General features: G+C 35.6%; 1 protein-coding gene across 3 annotated transcripts in view; it reads left to right on the top strand.

The window, feature by feature from the left end:
* rasgef1b.L (RasGEF domain family member 1B L homeolog) overlaps positions 1-22327 on the top strand; it is a 207563-nt gene extending 185236 nt beyond the window's left edge. For 2 of the 3 annotated variants that reach the window (XM_041591202.1, XM_018253134.2), the window contains 13 exons: positions 5269-5451; positions 5977-6099; positions 7025-7162; positions 8784-8996; positions 9085-9159; positions 10186-10281; positions 10374-10476; positions 13102-13181; positions 13490-13585; positions 17108-17203; positions 18410-18533; positions 21131-21203; positions 21607-22327. In XM_041591202.1, the coding sequence (XP_041447136.1) occupies positions 5269-5451; positions 5977-6099; positions 7025-7162; positions 8784-8996; positions 9085-9159; positions 10186-10281; positions 10374-10476; positions 13102-13181; positions 13490-13585; positions 17108-17203; positions 18410-18533; positions 21131-21203; positions 21607-21631 (1425 nt within the window). In that variant the 3' untranslated portion in view covers positions 21632-22327. Of the gene's footprint in view, positions 1-5268; positions 5452-5976; positions 6100-7024; positions 7163-8783; positions 8997-9084; positions 9160-10185; positions 10282-10373; positions 10477-13101; positions 13182-13489; positions 13586-17107; positions 17204-18409; positions 18534-21130; positions 21236-21606 lie in introns of all 3 variants that reach the window. The other variant, XM_041591204.1, reaches the window with a different exon arrangement.
* The last annotated feature ends 369 nt before the right edge of the window (positions 22328-22696 follow it).

Below are 22696 nucleotides of genomic sequence, written 5' to 3' on the forward strand. Positions count from 1 at the left end.
CAAGTATGACTAGAATAGGATCCAAAGTAGCAAAATAAATGAAATGTAAAAGCATACAGTGTTCTTTTCTGCTGACAGGAGGAGTGGTCATCAAAATACAAACCAAAAAAATCACTTCACCACTCTGGCCAAAATAGAACTGCTTTAATGGAAGCCAATAGGACTGTGCACATCAACATATGCATCAAACAATCCTCCAGGCTTCAGAAATTATCTATTAATTTTAGTTAGCTGTGGGCAAAAATGTAGCCAGATGGCCAAGAAAAAATGTTGTGTGATGGGCCCAGAAATAAACAACTGGGAAGAACATTATTGTAAAGTACCTCAGATTTTTCATTTACCTTTTTACATTCATCCATGTGGTGGGGGTGAACTTTGCATTAAGGTAGCTATTTTCACAAATATCCAGCTTTCCCTTCTTCTCTGTAAAACTCTGCCTCCATTATTATAAGTTTATCTCAAGAAACTGAAATATTTAATTGATTCCATAAAAATGCAACCTGCTAACAAGCACCTGCAACTGAAATTTCAGTGCTAACCTGTTACTTAATGCCGAGCACTGTATTGAAATATGTGAATGTAATAAATAAGGGATTGGTTGGAGAGTTGGTCTTGTTCTTAATATATCCAAAAAATAGAGCTTGTCTGCTGCAGTCTAGAGGCCTGTCTAAAGGGCCATAGTTATTGGGATATAGCCCCCAGTTCACAGGGCACATATATCAAACACAAAAAATATCCCAGAAAACTCTATAATAAAGTTAAAAAGTTAGCTTTTATTTAACATAGAATTAAGAACGTAGACATACAGACCAACTAGTATTCCGCCTTACGCGTTTCATACCCTCTGGTATGTATTCACAGGCATTAGGCATACAGACCAACTAGTATTCCGCCTTACGCGTTTCATACCCTCTGGTACTTATTCATAGGCATTGCCTATGAATAAGTACCAGAGGGTATGAAACATGTAAGGCAAAATACTAGTTGGTCTGTATGCCTAATTTTTTAATTCTATGTTAAATAAAAGCTAAGTTTTTAACTTAACTATAAAGTTTTCTGGGATATTTTTTGTGTTTGCTGTTCTTAATATACACATAATTATGTATGGATCTTTAAGAAACAATCATAGCATTAGGGTATAAATTATTTAATTACAGATTATAAGGATATAATTATTTTACTTATACAGTGTATATATATATATATAACCAAAAAAACGCACTCACAGGACTTCTTCTTGGTGCAAAACAAACTGGTGTTTTATTTCAACGTTTCGGCTATTCACTTAAGCCATCATCCTGATGACGGCTTAAGTGAATAGCCGAAACGTTGAAATAAAACACCAGTTTGATTTGCTCCAAGAAGAAGTCCTGTGAGTGCGTTTTTTTTGCTATATGTATGATCGATTCATGTTTAACCGGCACCGAGGCAGTACACTTTGGGATTTGAGTGCACCAGTTTTGGACTTGTGATATATACACTACCTATATTTATTATATCTATATAAATATCTATCATATTGAGACAAAGTTCTCAAGGAAGACCAAAATGTTGGACTAACAAATAAACTTTATCTATTTTTCACCATATTTTAAGACCTGTGAGTTGCTTTACATGATATTCTAAATATATACCTTTATACTTTATATATATATATATATATATGTAAACTTGCATGTCTTTAATGATACGTTATGTGTAAATTATAAATAGCATAGATCCAAAGCATGGCTTTATAAGGTGAGATGTTATCTTCCAGTATCGAGTTCTGACTGTATTTGCATATTTCGCAAGCAGGAGGAAGTGATCTACAATAAGTATTCAGTTAAATAAAGAGATGTATTAAATTTAAGCATTTTCCTTATTTAACTACAATGGTTCTTACTTATCATATGAATCACTCTTCCTCTGTAAAACAAGGAAGTATCCTATTTGTGCAATAAAGAAGCATTGTTTGTTTTTTTAAGTGCTTTTCAGTGTATTTTATGACGTTACCTCCAATATACATGCAGGCTTCAGAGTAGACATACTATAAGTACTGTCTAAGATATTCTGACAAGTTTCTAGTGACTGCAGAAAAAGATAGTGATTGAGCAGATACTTTTGTACATTTTTCTTTGTCACCTCACTGGGTTTATCGCCTCTTGAAATGCTGAAACAGATATTGCAATGCTTTCTGTTTGAGAATCAATTACCAACCAATACTCATGTTACTGCTTAAAGATTAATATTGATACAATTCTTGATGTGACCAATAGTGATGGGCAAATTTCTCCAGTTTCAGCGAAAAATTAGTGAAACACAAATTTTGATGCCGTCATAAATTTTTTTTGTGACGCCGGCGACAATTCTGACGCCATCAACAATTCCAAAGCACATTAAAGTCAATGGGCTTCTATTAATTGTCGAAGCTGGTGATTTTTTACTGTGATTTGGCACATATATTCGCCGGCGGAGAAACAGGGAAATTTTCCGCCGTCTGAATAAATTCGCCAATCACTAGTGACCACCTGAATCAGACCCGAACTGCAGGATATCCTTCCTATTCTCATAGTGAAACCACATGTGCTTTGTGTTGATTAGCTTGGGATCGGGGTTTTTTGGATCAGGGAACTTTCTGTAAATTGAATTACCACACCTTAAATCTGCTGAAAATTTTCTAAACATTATATTAAAAAAAATCATTGTTTTTCCTTCAATAAGGATTAATTATATCTTAGTTGGGATCAAGTGCAATGTACTTTTTTTATTATTACGGACTTACGGATGAAAAGGAAATAATCTTTTTGTTAATGTGAATTACCGTATTTGATTAAAATAGAGTCTAAAGGAGTTGGCCTTCCTATAATTCGGATATTTCTGGATAACTTGTTTCCAGGTAAAGGACCCTATACCTGATTGCTTGTATGGAACTACAGTGTTTGAACCAGGTTAATCAGAATGCTGATGCTTTGGGATTTTACTGGTCTGACTGTCACAATCCAATACCCCATAGTAATCAATTGACCCATGCACACAACATAATTTTACTGAGTGTGTCACAAACATTTCCTTTAGCATTTGTTTCATGAGGCTTAAAATAAAATGACAAATAAAACATTGCCTCATGTAGGAAAAATCCAAGCACCTATTCTATTATTAGTTACTAAGCTCTTTAGCTTTTCATTTCATAAGCTTAATGTGAGTTAGTCTCATTGCCAGCACAGAGGAGGAATGCTCCTCATGCTGAGCATGAGATAACACATTGTATTCACTGAGCAACAATAAATCATATGAACGGGTGGCTCTATTCACATTCTGATATATTTGCTCAGTCATGTCATCAGCTGAGGATCTTAACTTATCTGACATCTTTACTATAGATCAAAACAACAATTTACAAATGTTTTCTTTGTTTGATGTTGCCTGTTTTATAGGGTATCTATACTATAATATAGGGTAAATAATATGTTAATAATTTCAAAGCATTCAAAATAGACAATATTGTGTGTGCTTCAACCACCTTATTTAACCTTGTAGGTTGGGTGCAAAGCAGTCCGGAAACCCTTGCCTGGGGTTTGCATAGACATACAAGAAAAAAATACCGTTGCAGCTCCTCTTTGATGCAAAAAGTAAAAACTTGGTTTTATTATATCAAACAATCAGGCAAGTTTCGGGCTTACTCTTGCCCTTTCTCAAGCCTTAATAAATCCAAGTTTTCACTTTTTTGCAACAAAGAGGAGCTGCAGCTGTGTTTTTTCCTGTATTTTTTTCCTATAGTTTTAAAGCATTAACTTATAACAAAAAAACAAAATAAGCAGCATAAAAATACTGTAATGGGGCTTATGATTTACAGTGGTATGCTCAGATGAAATCAACTGCCAATTGCCCTTGTCACTTGGACACATGGCATTTCACATTTACATGCAACAATTAATTCACAAGTGCTTGTATTTGTGCTTTCTGCAAAGTACAAAACATGTCAAAATTCCCAGTGTGCCATTACCATTACTGAGACTGGAAAAGCAGTATCTAGCAACGTACGTCCCTTTCAGCATAGTCTCTTGTGCCAACAGCCAGCATTCTTCTGATAGAAGAGAAATCTTGGCTGGAGAGTTTCAGTTTTTTTTTTGTTCAGATCTTGTGATATGACAGTGTTTCCAGCAAAACAGAAACAGTTGGGGCCATTTTATTAGTGTTTGTCTGTGTGCCCTGATAAACTGCCACACGTTTGATTTAATTCCTTCTTTTCTTTGCTGTACAAAGCCAGACCAGCTTACAGGCTAGCAGATGCGTAAATAGCTTTGTTACAGGGAACCATGCTCTTTTTTAATGCAAATAATCATTTAGAGCTGATGAAAAGAGTCATTTGTGGGGGCTGAAGCCCCAACAGGCACTATAAGTGTAAGACTTCAGCTTTCTCTCATTGTTCGATAATCTTTTTACTCTTAACTTGATCTGAATACTCCTATTGTTTGGTTTTGCTGGCGGGAGTCAGAAGTGTGTGTACTACACTTTGTCCCAATGAATCTAGCTAATAATTTAATAGTCATACCACTAAGCTGTATTTCAGGCAGGCTTTGTAGACAGGTGTGTAGTACAGATGGAAAGAAACTACTTAACTCCAGGTCTGTCACTTCTTTTCTCACCAAACACCTGCACAGTCTGGTATTGGCTATCGTCCTTGTTTCTAAAAATGAGGTTGTTTTTGATAGCGCAGAAAAGGCACCTGCCTCTTTATAATTACAAATAAGGGCAGTGTGTAGACAGGCCACAGATGTGCTTCTAGCTTTTGAACATAAGGAAAAGCAGTTTTACAAAATGGTTATCATTGCCATGTACTATGGCTCTTTCCCTTAACTAGATTCCAGAAATAAAATCTACTGCAGATTGTTTTTGCATTCTTATTATTATGGACGCAAAATGACCTGCTTTCATTATATCTACTAGCTTTGTAGTAAATTGATGAAGCCATATTCCTTGTTAATTTGCAATCTGCAGTATTGTCAACCCTCAGCCCCTTCCATTGCCAATAATTGCCATATCATTTCTAACAATAATTACTTAATTGCAGGCATACATATGGTTAGTTTCATAGTGTTACTGCCCAATTTATATTGCTAGCATTTCTGTACATCATATTCGATTAGCTCCTCTCAAACTATTTTTTTATGTACCAGTTATTATTACCTTTCAGGTTGCTTACTATGTTGAATGACATTTTAATGAGCATGTCATGTCTTGCTACAAAACAATCAACAATCAATTGATTGTTTCTTTTTTCTGCAGGAGAGAATGCCCCAGACGCCCACTCTCGTAACGATGTTTGACAGCAGCAGTTTCCATCGGAACTTGTATCAATCCAAAGAAGAAAGTTGTTCTGACCTGTATTACCAAGATAACAACCTGCTTTCTGGGTCTCTGGAAGCACTCATCCAACACTTAGTGCCAAACGTCGATTACTATCCGGATGTAAGTTGAAGCCAGAGGAATATAAATCTGTTCTCAAGGACATGTTTTCATCCACTGAGTGCTTACGAAGGAATCTTTTTCAGCACAGGAAACAAACTGATAGCTTGTAAATGTGACACTTAGGTAGGGATGCTAGATAGATAAGTATTGCCTAGGCCAAAACATGTTTATTATGTTAGAGTAAGCATGTGCTAATATTCCCAAACATCCCCCATATTTAACAAAAGGCACTAAGTTAGCAGTAAACCATATCCATGGAATAAGATGTTTGTTTCCTAACATGTGACCAGTAAATGCTACTTTCTCATAGAGCATAGAGATTGCTGTGGGTTACTGCACCTGGACAAATTTAGTGCCTTTTACATAACTCCAAATTCCGTGCGTTGGGTATTGGTAGAATTGGTTTTTTTTTTATCTAGAAAGGGTATGTGTTATTACCCTTACATTTCTCACTCCCTGTTGTTTTCTCACAATTAATAAAATAATTATACATTTATATAGTAATGATTTGTATTATGATTACAGAGAACATATATCTTCACATTCCTGCTGAGCTCTAGACTTCTTATTCACCCTTCTGAGTTGATGGCCAGAGTCTGCCATGTATGCGTGGAGCAGCAGCGATTGAACGAGCCTGGGTTAGATAAGGTAAGTTGTTAAAAATTAATAGGACCTACTTATCTTTCTTAGTAGTAAGAAGGTTTTAGCTCTAGCAAAAAAAAAGTCATACGCGTATTAGGTGTTCCACAGATGCTTTGAACTACAACTTCCACCATCAATTTTTTTATAATGCAAATTTTTGTGAATCACGGTGCACAGGTGATGCTACAAAGCACTATTTAGAGTCATTACATTACTAAGCACCATTTATAAGGATACAGTTTTTTAAAGTAATTTCTTGCTCTTTTATTTTATAGAAATCCCAATATTTCCAAATGGCACTCACATGACACTGCAACCTGCAATCAATGTGTAGTTTTATTTAAGATTTAATTGAAAGTAATCTTTAATAAACTATACATTGATTGCAATTTGCAGTGTCATGTGAGTGCCATTTAAAAATATTGAGATTTATGTATATATTACCAAACAGAGAACCACCTAAATACAAATCCTACATCAGCTCCACACATGGATTAAAGTTTTATTTTTCTCTATAGCATACCTATTCAATTGGATCTGCTATTCACACATCAGTAAATGTACACTGTGTGACTATTCGGTGCTGAACAGGAAGTTCTTTAATGTGTATACAAAATATGTAGATCATATGTTAATAAAACTTAAACTGTAAAGTTGCAAATTATTGGAAAACTCCATTTAGATATATTTTTTCACTTCTTGGTAACAATTCACTATAAAGGTATTTATTGCCATACTATTAATCTTATTCATTCTGTTGTTTATTTCAGTGTCACAACATCTTATCAACAATGTTACTTTCTTTATTATGATGACCCTCTCAGTAATAATACCACATTTTCCTGCAAATTGAAAATGCCTTTAAAAAGTTAAAACATTCAAATTATGCATTTGAGTTTCCGATTATGATATTCGGTGTGTCTCCCAATAGAGCCAAGTGCGTAAAATTGCCCCCAAAATTCTCCAGCTGCTAACGGAATGGACCGAAACATTCCCTTATGATTTCAGGGATGAGCGAATGATGAGAAATCTGAAGGACACTGCTCATCAAATAACAAATGGGGATGAGGTAGGTTACCCTTTATCTTTTATTTTGCTTTTAACAGTGAGTAAATTATGAGAACATTGCCTATGCAGCACATATTAATGGGTGCTGCTATATTGCTACCTCATCTGAGGCTAAAGAAGAGCACGGTGTGTAGCAAGCAAAATGCCAACTAACTTTATTTATGTATGAATGCAACTGACAAACTTTTCAACAGACTAAATCATGCCCTTGTCCTGGAGAAAATCTGTGGTTAAAGAAATTGGTGGCAAAGAGTACTAATCTGCTAAACATCACATAGCTTATTTAACATCAATAAATGGTGTTTTTTTTCTATCTCTGAAAACAAAACAGCATTGCTTGGCAAAGTCCTTGTAACTATGAGAATGTCTTTGAATGGGCAGGCAATAACACTGCATCAAATCACAGACTAAATGCCATAAATAATAAATTACATTCCACAGATAGCAACAAAGACACAATGAACTCTGCGGCCTTGTCTCTGTCAAATTGTAGAACATAATCACATGGGAGTGAGTGATCATGTCACCTCCTTGTCTGATAGGAAAAATCACAAAGTACGTTTCCCCTTTTCTTTTAGTAAAGAGTACTATAAAAATTCCCAACATTTGTGTGGACATTTTTAGCAAAGAAAGTGGCAATAATTGTTTGTGTACTTCGATCATGCCAGTGTAAGGTAGGATGGCAGAACACTGAATGTTAATGAACTGGGATGCTGTTTTGTTAAAACAATTAAATAACATTTGCATAACTATATTATAGTTGTGTGGCTGTTTACTGAATGAAGAGTATCTGGTACAGGATTGATTTGTTGAAGCTGACTTATAAAGACAAAGATGTGGTGATGAAAAACTCTAGCAAAGAAAAAAAAATTCTATATTTTTAAGAATATGAAGGCATCATTAAATAAATACAGTTTTAGGGATTTCCATTTTAAATTGTACAACATTTTATTAAGGATTTCCACTGAAAAATGAAATGATAAATTGCTCCATATGCTGAGAAGGATGAAATTGCCTCGCTGATATTTCCTCTGAACAGCAATCTAATTTAAAAGCAACTCTGAAATCCATTTGCCATGCATATGTGGTCATGAACATCAGAAAAACACATTTCCAATTTTGAGTGGTTGACACACTCTTTCAATCTGTTATCCCAAAAATGTAGCATTCATGAAACCCATTCTATATAACCTTGCAAATTAAAGCTGAGCATTGCATGGAATGTTAACCACATGCATCAACATATTTATTTAAAGTGAAGATCTTGCAGAATTTATTATTAACTGGCTATTATCTTTGTAATCTTGGATTTATTTGCCTGTGGTTTACATTGGCTTTAGGCTGTGGCACCTGGGCAGATCCTGCTGAGAAATTTCCTTAAATTGCCACTGGCACCTCCCTTTTGAATGGAAAAATGTGTAACAGCACTAATAATTGCACTTTGTGTTCAAGTGAATAGGAGGCAGCAGTAAAAATTTGTAGCACTCTTTTTCTGGCTTGAAATAAACTTAGGATATGACCTGTTTTCAGTAGACTCCCAGGAGCATCACACCTAGGTTGACTGTATTGTAATGCAATATGTTTCCAATGGCTTCACTAAAATATTTTTTTCTTTAATGCAGATGTACAGAAAAAACGTGCAGCAGATAATGCAGAATCTTATTCGGAAGTTGGCGGCACTGACTCAGTACGAGGAACTCATTACAAAAATCAATGCACAGTCTACTGATCGCATGACAGTCCTGAAAACCAAACCACAGTCCATACAAAGGGACATCATCACAGTGTGTAGTGACCCCTACACAGTAGCACAGCAACTCACCCACATAGAGCTGGTTAGTAGAATCTTTATTGCATAATTACATATCTGAATACAGTATACAGTATTTTAATAAGCCTCTCACATTATTGCTTTAATTACAGGAGAGGCTAAGTTACATTGGACCAGAAGAATTTGTTCAAGCATTTGTGCAGAAGGATCCATTAGACAACAATGAGGTAAACCCACATTAGAAGCTCCTTTATTTGTGTTCCGTTATTCTGTATACAAAGGTGTCAGATTGGGAACAAATAACTGATTCTACAGTCTCCCACTGCTATCAGTCTTTTGTATTATAATTTACTTCAGATTGTGATAAAAACATTAAGACATTATTGGGCTACTGATATTACCAACAAAGGCAGGCATTCTGTAATGTTTAGTCAGGGGAAGTTATTTCATGCTACCAGCAGATTAAATTTCCAGTTTTCAGTAAAGAAACTGCCCTACATGATTCATTAACCCTTTGGAAAGTTCACTAAGGGTTTAATTTAAGCACACGGGCAGATTCGAGGAGATTTAGTAGCCTGGCGACTAATCGCCTCTTCTGCGGGGCAACAATCTACCCGAACTGCCTGCCACCTGCTATAATATACTCGTGGTGCTTCGATTTCCGAAGTCGCCCGAAGTTGCCTCACGAGGAAACTTCGGGTGATTTCAGAAATCAAAGTGCCACGAGTGCATTGGCGCTATCGTTTTGTCATTATAGCAGGCTGCAAGCGGGGAAGGCGGTTTGGGACATTGTCGACCCGCAGAAGAGGTGATTAGTCGCCAGGCACCTAAATCTCCCCGAATCTGCCCGGAGCAGCATGAAAACCTGTAGATAAAAATGTACTTGAAAGGGAGATTAAAACTTCTATTTAGCATGTGTGTCTACTTTGACTCCTTCAAACTTATCTTGTAGATAGGGTACAAGGGCAAGACCATAGTATTGTCTCAGAGTTTGCTTCCAGTGTTTAAATGCAAAGATAATTAACATGAGCGCAACTCAGTCAGTGTGATAAAGGGGCATATTCAATCCCATGGGATTTTTAGAATTGTATTTATCATGGGTGAAAGTTAGAGTTCACTATTATTTCATTAATATGATTCTAAAAATCCCATATGAATGAATAGAAAGTGTGGGAGTTTTTCTGTGGGAAAACTCTAATCTAACATATTGATAAATCTGCCCCTAACTGGAAAAATGAATTTTCTGTCTGCAGAACTGCTACAGTGACAGAAAGAAAACACGCAACCTGGAAGCCTATGTGGAATGGTTTAACCGGCTTAGCTACTTGGTTGCCACTGAAATCTGCATGGTGAGGCATTTTATTATTTATTTATAAGTGCTGTCTGCAACTCCCTAGTTTTTGGCCTCCTCTGAATTCCAGTTATTTTGTACTTTCTGCAGCCTGTGAAAAAGAAACACCGTGCTCGAATGATAGAGTTCTTCATTGATGTTGCTCGAGAATGCTTCAATATTGGAAACTTTAACTCTCTGATGGCAATAATATGTAAGTAGATAGATAGAATATCTACCTATCTATATCTAGCTTGGTGCTGGTTTGTGTACTCTGGGAGGAACACTTATATTAAAATATAAGGCTATAGGTACACAGGCTGTTTTCAGCGGCTGTTTTTTGCAGGCTGAGAGAAGCAGACCTGCTCAGTGCCCCTGCTCCATTGATTTGAATCTGATCAGCCCATGTGCAGTCACACACAGACGACTGAGGTCAGCCCAATTACTCATGCTGAAAACATCCACTGACAGCAGCCTGTGTGTCCATAGCCTAAAAAGTTTAAAAAAAATTGGTGTAGCACATAAAAGCTTTTTTTGGTGGAAAATAATACTGTTAACGGTTCATTATCATAGTCATGCTGTAAGGGGTCTCCTTGTACCTGGCAGTCATTTTCAGACTCCATGAGGTGATATGACAGTTTCCAAACATAGTGTCAATTAAATACTTTATTTAGAATACAAAATTAGCCATCTGATAGATATTACACTGATTCCTAGCAATGGAACAGTTAAGCCTGCTATTTTCTTCAAGATATATAATATTCATGTTCTGTTTTCTAGCAGGTTGTAGGTGGCAGCTGAGATTTACACTCATTGAAAAATTTGCATTTAATTAGTGTTGTTTACTCTGAAAATAAAATCCTCATGTCCTCCTGGATAATTTAAAGGACATTTTGTACAGCATTTTTAGCATACTGGGAAAGCCACCACTTGGCAAGCCCTTACCGGGCTGGCAGTAATATGTAAAAATAAGTCTTGGTTCATTAGTGAAAGCAGTGCTGTTCAGTTTATCACATTTCAAAGGAATTTTTCAGATAAAAATGCTAAATTTAGTATAGCATGGATGATGGCATGCATAGTACAAAGTTGAATTCAAAGAAACTACAAAGGTGAATTCAAAGAAACTACTTTAATCTCACAAAATACATGGAAATATATTCTATTACATTCTTTCTGTGAATTTCTTGTCCTCAAATATGTCACATGATAATTGCTTTGTCATCAAGTTTATCAAACCTCTAGATATAGACCCGATATCCTGCTCAAGACCAGCTGTATGAATCTCAGCTAAGTTCATTGGTTGAGAAGCTCTTGTTTCCGCACTCTCGGTACCTTTTGGTTGCAAAGGTACAGACAGAGTAATAGAGATAAGCAGAAAAAAACCTGCAGTTTTCTTAAAAGGGAACAATTGCAAAAATTAACATTTAATACAAGCTTTAGCTAGTGAAAATAAGTCTTTCTAAATATAATAAAAAAATGTTCTGTTTCTAAAATATTCAAGTGACTATTCCACTCTCAGCAATCGGTCTCTCTTTATATTCTCAACATGCAGAAGTTGGGGTCAGATTTCGATTGGCAGGTAGGTTTAATACATCTATTGAGGGGGGCTCCCTTATCTAGCAAATATAATTAGAGCTAACTCAACCAGCTTTAGTACAAACCAAATCTAACAAAAACAGTTTCTGGCACAAATCCTGCATGTAGTGAGACAGGATTTCAGGATTCAGGATCTAATACATCTTATAAGCAAAGGGAGCGCCCTCAAAGAATGTACAGTATTAAAGCAGCCATCAATTAACATCTTTCCTGCGACCATTGGTCGTATGTTTTCTCTACTAACAAAAAATAGAATACTACCTCTGATGATGCAGCATTAACGTTTTGATAATTTTAGGTGTTCGATAGAAATTTTCCATCCTGCTCGATCAACTTTCTTTTGTACGATAATATCAGTGTCTGTATGGCCACCTTTAGACATAACTATCAGTAAAAATCTGACTCTCGCTCCTGTATGAAGTGACAATAAAGAGAGACCAGTGTTGAAGGAATTAGTGAAGAGTAATTACAATGTTTCAGAAACAAAACAAAATTAGTATTTGATTATATTAATGATTAAGTTTCCAGTGAGATTAAGTTTGTATTATATTTTCATCTTCACGATAGTCAGCATAAAACTGTTGTCTAAGACCAAGTGTACTATACACATTAAGGGGCCGATTCATGAAGCTCGAGTGAAGGATTCGAAGTAAAAAAACTTCGAATTTCGAAGTGTTTTTTGGGCTACTTCGACCTTCGACTACGAATCGAACGATTCGAACTAAAAATCGTTCGACTATTCGACCATTCGATAGTCGAAGTACCGCCTCTTTAAAAAAAACTTTGACCCCCTACTTCGGCAGCTAAAAGCTACCGAAGTCAATGTTAGCCTATGGGGAAGGTCCCCATAGGCTTGCCTAAGTTTTTTAGATCGAAGGATATTCCTTCGATCATTGTATTAAAATCCTTCGAATCATTCGATTCGAAGGATTTAATCGTTCGATCGAAGGAATAATCCTTCGATCGCAGCATTTGCGCTAAATCCTTCGACTTCGATATTCGAAGTCGAAGGATTTTAGTTCCTAGTCGAATATCGAGGGTTAATTAACCCTCGATATTCGACCCTTCATACATCTGCCCCTAGGTGTATGTTACAGTGCTCTAATTGCTTTTTAAATGCTTTGTAATTCTGATGTATTATGGACTTTAAATCACCAAATAATGTTAACCTCTCTCATTTTGGGGGACACTATGACCAAGGTATACATAGTTTAAAAGTCATTTCTTTTATGTTTCCATAAAGCTGGCATGAATATGAGTCCAGTGTCCCGACTGAAGAAAACATGGGCAAAAGTCAAGACTGCCAAGTTTGATATCCTTGAGGTACGTCATATTGATTTATTGTACATTGTGTTTTGAGCTCTTGTGGAAGCCTCCCCTTACATTCCCCAGATCTCCCTATAAATGCCACAAAGTGAATGGTTTAAATAACAACATGCAATCTGAAGATTTGAATAACATGCAATTTGAAGATTTTTGAGTGTTGGTTAGGTATTTTATATTTTCAGGTTTTATTTTTATTCATTATTAATGTTTTATATGCCAAATAATAATATATCTAATTATGTACGAAGCTGCAGCAGTTATTACTAGCAACAGATATTAACATCTTATTTTGTTTTCCATGACAGCATCAAATGGATCCTTCTAGCAATTTTTACAATTACAGAACAGCTTTGCGAGGGGCAGCTCAAAGGTCTTTAACAGCTCACAGCAACCGTGAAAAGGTATGTTGTCTAAATAGATTAGCAAACAGGGAGTGATAAAATGTACAGATGGCACTCTGGGTTACTATTGTTTGCACAGCAGATTTCAAATGAAGTAAAGTCATATGGCATCCTGTACACTGTTGTAATGGAGACAAAAGTCAATCTTTGAAAGGTTATGTAGAAAAAAAGCTGTGTTCGTGTTTAGAATCTGTCATAATACGTAGAAGAATCACCGGCACACAGGAATTCAGTTAGCAGGGCAAACCCTTGCAATTTTATTAATGCAGTGCAACGTTTCGGGGCACGCCCCTTTGCCGATTCCCCTACCACCGAGCACCAGAACACGCTGCTTGGGTTTTGTGAGCTGTGCGGTCTCTCCAATTGGCTTGGAATCTGTCATAAAACAATGGAATACTTTATCGAATATTTTTCTCTAGGATTTACAAATGAATATGTTAATTGGTTGCTTTTGGGAGATTATAACAAAAGTGTTTTGCCGGATCCTGTATTGTGTTGTCTTGAAGTATGAATTTGACCATGTTTACTTTTAGTTTGCTTGTTCCATCTGTATTGTTTATGACTGAATCTAGAATCTAGAATAAACCCCATTAATCTCTTCAATTCATATAATCTCTCACCAGTCATTATGGATTTGCAAAATATGATATTTAAAGAATACATGTGGGTAGAATTCATTATTTTCAATGTACACAATATAATTTAGTTATAAAAACTACACCATGATGATCAGAATCCCTTTCATGACCTTTGTCCAGGTCTCCATATTCCCCATATTGTAAGTGTTCTGATGCAAGTGCTTCTGCAAGTCATTACCAATATCAACATACAGTGCTTAATTAGGATAGTTTGTCATTGCTGCATTTATTGCAGCAATGCACATGATGAAGCTCAGCTTAATATAATATTGTGGTAGTTTGCGTGAAGTAGTGCAAAGGTTTGGGGGAGATTAGAGTGAATCATGGGTAATTTAGAAATACTCCTGTCTTATACTGTATATACACGCAAAAATGCTTGTATTTTCCAAAGAAGTTTTTACACCGCATTTTGTAATTAACACCTTGTGTAAAATATCACTTGATATCAAAAGTTGGTGTTTTATTTAACTAGAAATAATTTAAAAAGTTAAGCATAGTTTTATGATTTATAATTGAATTAAATGTTCTTGTCAAATAATAATGCAAGGGGTTACATTTTATTAGTAACTACCACTTATCTGCGAGTTAATAAATATCCCTATTTAAGCCATAAAGGGGCTTTTCAGAAGATAACTCTAGATAACATGGATGTACTCCTGTTATCTATTAGGTTGTTAAACAAGTTCATGCAAGTCAATGCAAAGTATGAAACTTTATACCTTCCTAAATGTGAAATGACGTGTGTCAGTTTTGCTGCACTAATTTTATATCATCCTAATACTGGGATGCCAATAATACATTGCCAAAAAATAATTAAAACGTATAATAGATTTTCACTAGCTTCCTTGAAATAACTCATAAAGAAAAAGTAACATGAAATTAAAATGGTATTAAATCATTTATTGGAGCAGATATAATGGAAATGTTTAATAATATAAAGGGGAATGCTAAAGTGAACTGAAAATCAAACTATGCAACAGCACAGTTTTTCTGATAACGCAGGTAGGAACTTTATTACTGTTATGTCATGTATAGAAAAATCACAGTTAGGCCAAGCATTCTATAAACATGATAAAATATTGAGCAACTCTTCCTTAATGCATTCAGAGCGGGTAGCTGCTTTCTGTTTGCCATGACAAAAATGGATGCCAAAGTAGACTTTTTTTTTTTTTTTTTACATTATTTGTACTTATGTAGGGTGTATATTTTATCTATAAATTAAAAGCATGAACTGTTCTTTTAGCATTTATTTAAACAAAAGGAACACCAAGAGCCCCAATAGTGTAATATGTATTGGTAAGGGATAATGAAATAAGAGTAGATAACATATACTCACAAACCAAGGTTACCAATAGGCAACCACTGTAAAGGCAGGTGGGGAGATTGTCCTGACCCCACTCAGGATTAAGAAGTCGCTCTCTGTAGATAGAAAAAGGGTATCAACCCTCCACCCAGGGTGGACTTAGTATTGTATAAAAAGAACAGAGGCGCCAAAAGAATAAAAGGATATAAATGAGTTTAAAAACCAAAACTTGGTAATCAGAGGAGGCAGTAGTGGACTTACCTCCTCCAAGCAGACACAAAACGACTGTAATTAAGCAGTCAAAATTTATTAACGAACGCGTTTCACGGGCTCAGACCCGCTTCTTCAGGCAGTAATGTGACAGAGGCGCTAAGTGTGTATACTACTGCCAGATGCTGTAACTCCTATGTTTATTGCCTGAAGAAGCGGGTCTGAACCCGTGAAACGCGTTGCACTGATTGGAGTTCGTTAATAAATTTTGACTGCTTAATTACAGTCGTTTTGTGTCTGCTTGGAGGAGGTAAGTCCACTACTGCCTCCTCTGATTACCAAGTTTTGGTTTTTAAACTCGTTTATATCCTTTTATGCTTTTGGCGCCTCTGTTCTTTTTATACAATTTTAGCATTTATTTGTACATTTAAATTAATTTTGGCATATTGTATAGACAAGAGAAATGTATAGCTTGGGTAATAAAGTGTTTGTCAGCACCTTGTGCGTTTTGAAAGACATGATTTCTTTTTAAGGAGCAATAACATTGGTTTAAAAATCAATGCAATATATACTGAATATACTGAAAGAAACATATATTCTAATGAAATACATGCAATGTAAACATCCTTTTTTTAAAAAAAAAAAAAAAAAAATACCCTGCTTTTCTAATGAGGAATAGTCACACACATTTTAGTCTATCTATCTTCACTTCTTATGATTATATATGTGAAACAGGATTCCTAAAGCAGATGTAGAGGTGACAGGTTAGCATTTGTGACCTGAGTCAGGTTTCATTGCTGGCACGAGCAAACAATGATTCAGAATTACATCTCCTGCCTTGTAAGGAAGCAATGCTTATTTATGACAACAAGGAAACTCAGGTTAGCATTAATGGCCTTTGGTGGACATACCGGATTAAGATTCGCTTGTTTGGCAACCTTGCCTAACAAGCGAATCTTATCATGTATGGCCACATATACTTAGTAAGATCTCCTCATCTTTATCCGATTTGGCCACCTTTGTGGTCCAGTTGTAATTAAAACCTATGGAGACCAATTGGTAGAGGACTCTATCAACCCACCGATGCATTCCTCACATAACTGGATTTTGAAACTTGTCTGTTTTCTGCAAGATATCGACCAGGCTTCCTCTGGATCAACTTGCAGTTAGGCAGGTTAAAAAAAGTTAAAAAGTTGAACTTGATGCACGTGTCTTTTTTTCAACTTAGCTTACCATGTTACTATGATCTATTTATGGCCCCATACACAGGCAGATAAGCTGCCAAAGAGGCACTGTAGTACTAAGTTCCTGTAGTAATTGTTCTGAAGAAGGATAACAACCTGACTTTTTGGTGTTGTGTTTTGTTTACAGATTGTAATACCATTCTGCAGTTTGCTTATTAAGGATATATACTTCCTGAATGAAGGATATACAAGTCAGCTTCCAAATGGACATGTCAATTTTGAAGTAAGTAATGAAATTGTATGTTTATGAATATCCTAATAAGTTTAGATGTTTCATTGCATTAACTTACCCTGTACACTTTTAAAGCAACACTATACCCCCTGAACCTATTTATGAAATATATTGCATAAAACAGCTCATATGTAAAACCCTGTTTTCATAAAAATATTCTTTTTAGTAGTATCAGCCATTGGGTAATCCTAAATAGAAAATTGCCATTTTAAGTACTAAGGCCGTCACCTGGAACCATACAATTAATGGTGCACATGTTAGGTCACATAAGCCAATTAAAGGACATAGTTCTGTATTTTACTCCCACAGTTCTTCTTGCTACAGTTAGAGTTGCATTAGTATTATTATTAAAACAGGCAATATTAACATATATATATATATATATATATATATATATATATATATATATATATATATATATATATATATATATATATATATATATATATATATATATATATATATATATATATATATATATATTTTAGTTTGGTAAGATTATTTATTAGGCCACTTAATATAATATAAACTTCTTATTAATTCTGTTGGGTATAGTTTTCCTTTAAAAGTAGTTTTGTTTGACTTCTTACTGTATTTACTATATACAGTTGTTCTAATATATAGTTAAAGGTTTGGATCACTGGTCTTTCCAGCATTATGTATTTAGACCATAGAGTTTGACAGCAATTATATAATACACATTAATCTTACAGTATATGCGAACCAAAAAGTCCAAATAAAATATTTTGACCAAACTCCTTTTCTGCACAGGTCATCAACCTCTCCATGCTCTCTTAGTCTCAATCCAACTTAAAACTTCCCTGATAGGCCTTCCTTTCAGGCACAGATGTTGCCCAACAAGCATACAGACAGTTGGAAATCAAATGATTCTGTATCAAAGTACATTTTTCCTAGACATCATGGCCACTGAATTTAGTACAAGTGACATTTAAGTATAACGTTCTTTAGAAGACGGGACTATTTAGAAATATCTCTTCACACAAATACACTGTATTATCCACCAAGTGTTATATAAATATATAAGCAAGCGCTAAACTTTTTGCTAACATTATGCATATATCATGTTTTTTGCATATTGGTCTAGTTTGGACAGTTTTCTGTATTTATGTTGCTGTTATATTCTAAAACTGAAGTTGTATCCTATTGACTTGCAATGTTATCTTTTTTATTTTGTAGAAATTCTGGGAACTTGCTAAGCAGGTCAGCGAATTTATGACATGGAAACAGGTTGAGTGTCCATTTGAAAAGGATTGGAAAATATTACATTATGTGCTGACTGCCCCCATCTTCAGTGAGGATGGTAAGGGAACTGTCACAGTTTTTCATAAATTTAAGTTTTTCTTACAGTACATAGGTTTCATTTGCAGCAAATAGTTACGACTTTGATCTTCCCTCTACACTAGTTAAGCACTTAAAGGAGAACTAAAGCTAAACTAAAGAAGTAGGCTAGAAATGTTGTACAATATGTTTTTGGCTTCTGTACCAGCGCAAGGCAACCACAGTCCTTTAGCAGTAATATAGGATATGTGCCTCTGAAGATGCTCCCAGTAACTCCCCATCTTTTTTGCTGATTCACTACACATGCTTTGTGCTGTTGTCACTTACTGAGCTTAGGGACAGGCTCAAAATATACAGTACCCATAGAATAAATATATGTCACAATATAAGGTAGATTAGTAATTAATACAGATAATTACTTCATGGCAGCTCAGAAACCAGCGCAACTAGCAACTTTGGCAACCTTTAAGCTTAGTTCCTCAACAGCTGCTTAGAACCCATTGAGAAAGTGAGTTTCGCATACACTTACCAAGATGGTGACCCCCGGTGACAAGTTTGAAGTCCTGAATGATTGCTACTATTGAGAAGCTGAAACTTTAGGCTGGTGCAAAAGGCTCAGTATGGTATTTTGAGCCATATTCATTTTTAGGGTTTAGTTATCCTTTAAGCTTGAATTCACAAACGTGGAAGTTAGAATTCCCAAGTAACCCTGTCTACCAACAAAGTATGTGCCAATTAAAGCTTGTTTGAAAGTTGACTGAATGGAGAGCCATTGTTTCCAAAGAAAGTCGTTTGATCACTGAAAGGACAGTAATCAAACCTTTATGCCATAAGGCTTTGTTGGACATGCAATTAGACCAGTGATCGCAAGCAGTGGCTCATGAGCAACAAGTTGCTCCCAGTTGCCTCAAAGCAGCTTCTTATATTTGAATTCATGGTTTGGAGGTTGAATGTGAATCTGAATGTGGTTCACAGATAAAAAAGGGATGGGAACCCCCAGATTGGACTATGGGCAAGATGGAAAAATGCACATTTTATCTAATGAAAACATAAATCCATGATGGAAGATAAGATCTCTCACAAAATACATTTTCTTTGGTATATGCATGATAAAGTAATTTATTGCAAGATAAAGTATAATGGCAAAAGCACCCAAAAATGCCCCCTACAGCTATAGTTTTCAACATGAGAATTGCAGGGTGCTTGCCCCTAATGCAAAGGCAGCCAACAGGGAGAAATTTCACACATTTTGCTCCATTTAAATTTCAACGGTTGTGGCATTAACCTAAGGCAATGTTACACGAGGAGAATTTTATTTGTCATATTTTAATGAGCACCCTAGTCCCCTAGTAAGCACCATAGTGATAAGAAATCCTCATCCAAGGTTAATGCCATTGAGATTAGGCAAATGAAAACAGCTGTTACTTTCCTTTGCCATGTGAATGTCAAGGGCAAGTTACACTATGTTGTATCTTTCAGAAGACACACAATCTTGCCTTATGCCACAGATGGCAAATATTAACATTTACATCCTTTCTGCCTAAAGAAAATTCTCTTGTGACTGACCAACAGACCTAGGTGGTAAACCATAATATCGGCACATGTTAAAATGTCAGAATAATTCCGTTAGGAAACCCTGGTGTTTAGCAAATCTTTATAAACTGTGATGGATAAACAACCGTTTTCAATGGCTCTGTTTAATATGTAACAAATTTAAATTTTCTTTATAAGATCAAGTGAATGTATTAAGAAAATAACATTATTAGTAGGGCTTTTTAAATTGTCCTTTTACTATTACTGAGATGTGAGGGCACATGTCTATCCACAAATACAGTGAGCAAAGTGCAATTTTGAGTGCAATAGCCATGTGTTTTCCCACAATGCAGTGTTTTCCCAGAACTCCAGCATCATTTTGGTCACTAGGGGGCGCTGCACTTGGTGCAGTTGCACTGCGCCTAGCACAATAGCATCCAATTTAACAAAATTACCACAATTGGACAAATCAAAATGTCAAACTCAGACTCAGTTGTGTAGATGTCCAGCTGGCATCATTTCTGGTGTTTAGCATGTAGTGTACTGTGCCTATTCGGTGGTAGTAGCTCCAGGGTTCTCTTGTGTCGTAGTAGAGCTCAATAGTGAACAGAAAGCAGTAAGGGCTGAGTGATATGAGCACAATTATACAGAAGGGACAGGGACTGCAACTGCATTTGCGGGCATAAATGAGCTCTAATGTTTTGTGCCTGTACTAACCTACCTGTAAAATTTGTATGTATATTTGTATGTATATCAGTGTAGTTGATACTTTTTACACATATTTGAGCATCTCAGATTAAGTATAATAAAACATCTAGCTATATACTGGTTTATTGTTTTCCTCCAACTCAGTGTGATTTGAGCAATGGTGCAAGCAATGGCATGCATCCACATGCAGCAATGTATTTGAAGCACCAGCACATTTATAGTGACAGAGCGATGTACTTGATGCTGAGATGAATGAGGCACAGCATTGTCTGAGTGAAGGAAAGATATTAATGTTCCTAGGGGAACTGAAAGACTGTGGGAATATAGGTCCTGTATAATGCTTGGTTATTCATTCATTTGTATTACTTTTGCTTACAGCACTTTACTTGGCTTCTTATGAGAGTGAAAGTCCTGAGAATCACATTGAAAAGGACAGATGGAAGAGTCTGAGGTGAGGCTAAATAGCTGATGTATCAATGCAAGGTACAGCTGGTTTTGTGACACTGACTAGCTAGACATAAAGTCCATACATACGCTTCAGACACATTTCTAGCCTGCCATCTGTTAAAATCTAATTTCTTTGTAAGCATGAGGTATTGTGATGCTATTTTCTTTGGTTATCAAATGCCATCAGCATTGGCCACATAATTCCACTTCTGTATGTTCTGTGTCCCATTGAGAATTTTCATCTGCCTGTTCTATTAATTGCCAGTTCATGAAGTAGTGATCTCGATCATAAATGTTAAAATTCAATGTACTCTCTTTAAATAAAATAATATTTATTTATAGTATTTCAATAATTTAAGCCATTGTTATATCCTAACTTTTTCCTTTCTATATGGTTAATTTTTTAGGTCGGCGCTTTTGGGCAGAGCATAATGTGTCAATGCCCTGACAGAAAATTGTTATTATTTATGGACAATTTTTGCACTTGATGGCAGCACAGCAGGCAAACAAGATTGCAACCCAGCTTTGGTGAATCAAGAGAGCTAAGAGCGCACACAAGCAGATGAATTTCCACTGACTGGCCTAGCATGCTTGTTTAAGCCAATAAATACCTAATCATTCACAGCCACCCTTATGCTGATTATTTGCTGGATGTTGTTTCCTGCTACCCAGTCCCATTGTCCTCGAACATCTAAAACATCTGTAAAAAAAAACGTAAACACCTTTGCCTGTGGAAAAAACAGACATTTTAAAAATAAAAAAAACTTGAGTAACCACTTGCTGGCGGTGGTTCATATCAATTTCATATGGACAAGGTTAATTCTATTGTTAAAGCTTAAAGTTTACTGCTGGATGGTAAACCAGACAAGAAATGTGACTTACCAGTATTCAATAATAATTGCCAATGCATCAACTTGAAAAGTTGAAAAGAAGAGAAAAATCACTTCTCTGGACTGTTAGCAGTGACTGAGCACTGCAAGGGTGTCACTGGACTCATCTTTAATGGTTGTGTCTTTTTCTTTTTGCTGTTTACATAACTACTTGTTTGTTTCTTTTGTCATTTAAATTTCTTTTGTGAAGCTTTAATTGTTTCTTGTATTTATTAAACATGGTCTGTGCAAAGTTGAAGTTCTGTAGAAAAATTCTATTTTAGTATGATTATCAGTACAGTACTACACTTTATTGTAGAGAAAGGAGCTATGAATTCTGTATGTGACGGACATAATTCCTCAAGTAGTGACCGGTGTTGATGTATAATTCTTAGTAAACATTTTGCTCAATATTTTGACGTTCTGCACAAAGGATAGTCTCATTCTTTGCCTCATTTCCTCAGTGGCATTTAATATGCAGAACATCATAAGTAAAAGTCCATTAAATTTTTGTTTAAAAAGTCTGTTCCATGATTAGTCTGTATAATTTCCCTGTGGTTAAATTGTTTAAAAAAGATTAACAGTTTTAGGTCTGTGCTCCCTTGACCTAATTTTTATGTTGCTGTTA

Source organism: Xenopus laevis, chromosome 1L (assembly GCF_017654675.1).
Source record: "Xenopus laevis strain J_2021 chromosome 1L, Xenopus_laevis_v10.1, whole genome shotgun sequence".
Lineage (NCBI taxonomy): Eukaryota > Metazoa > Chordata > Amphibia > Anura > Pipidae > Xenopus > Xenopus laevis.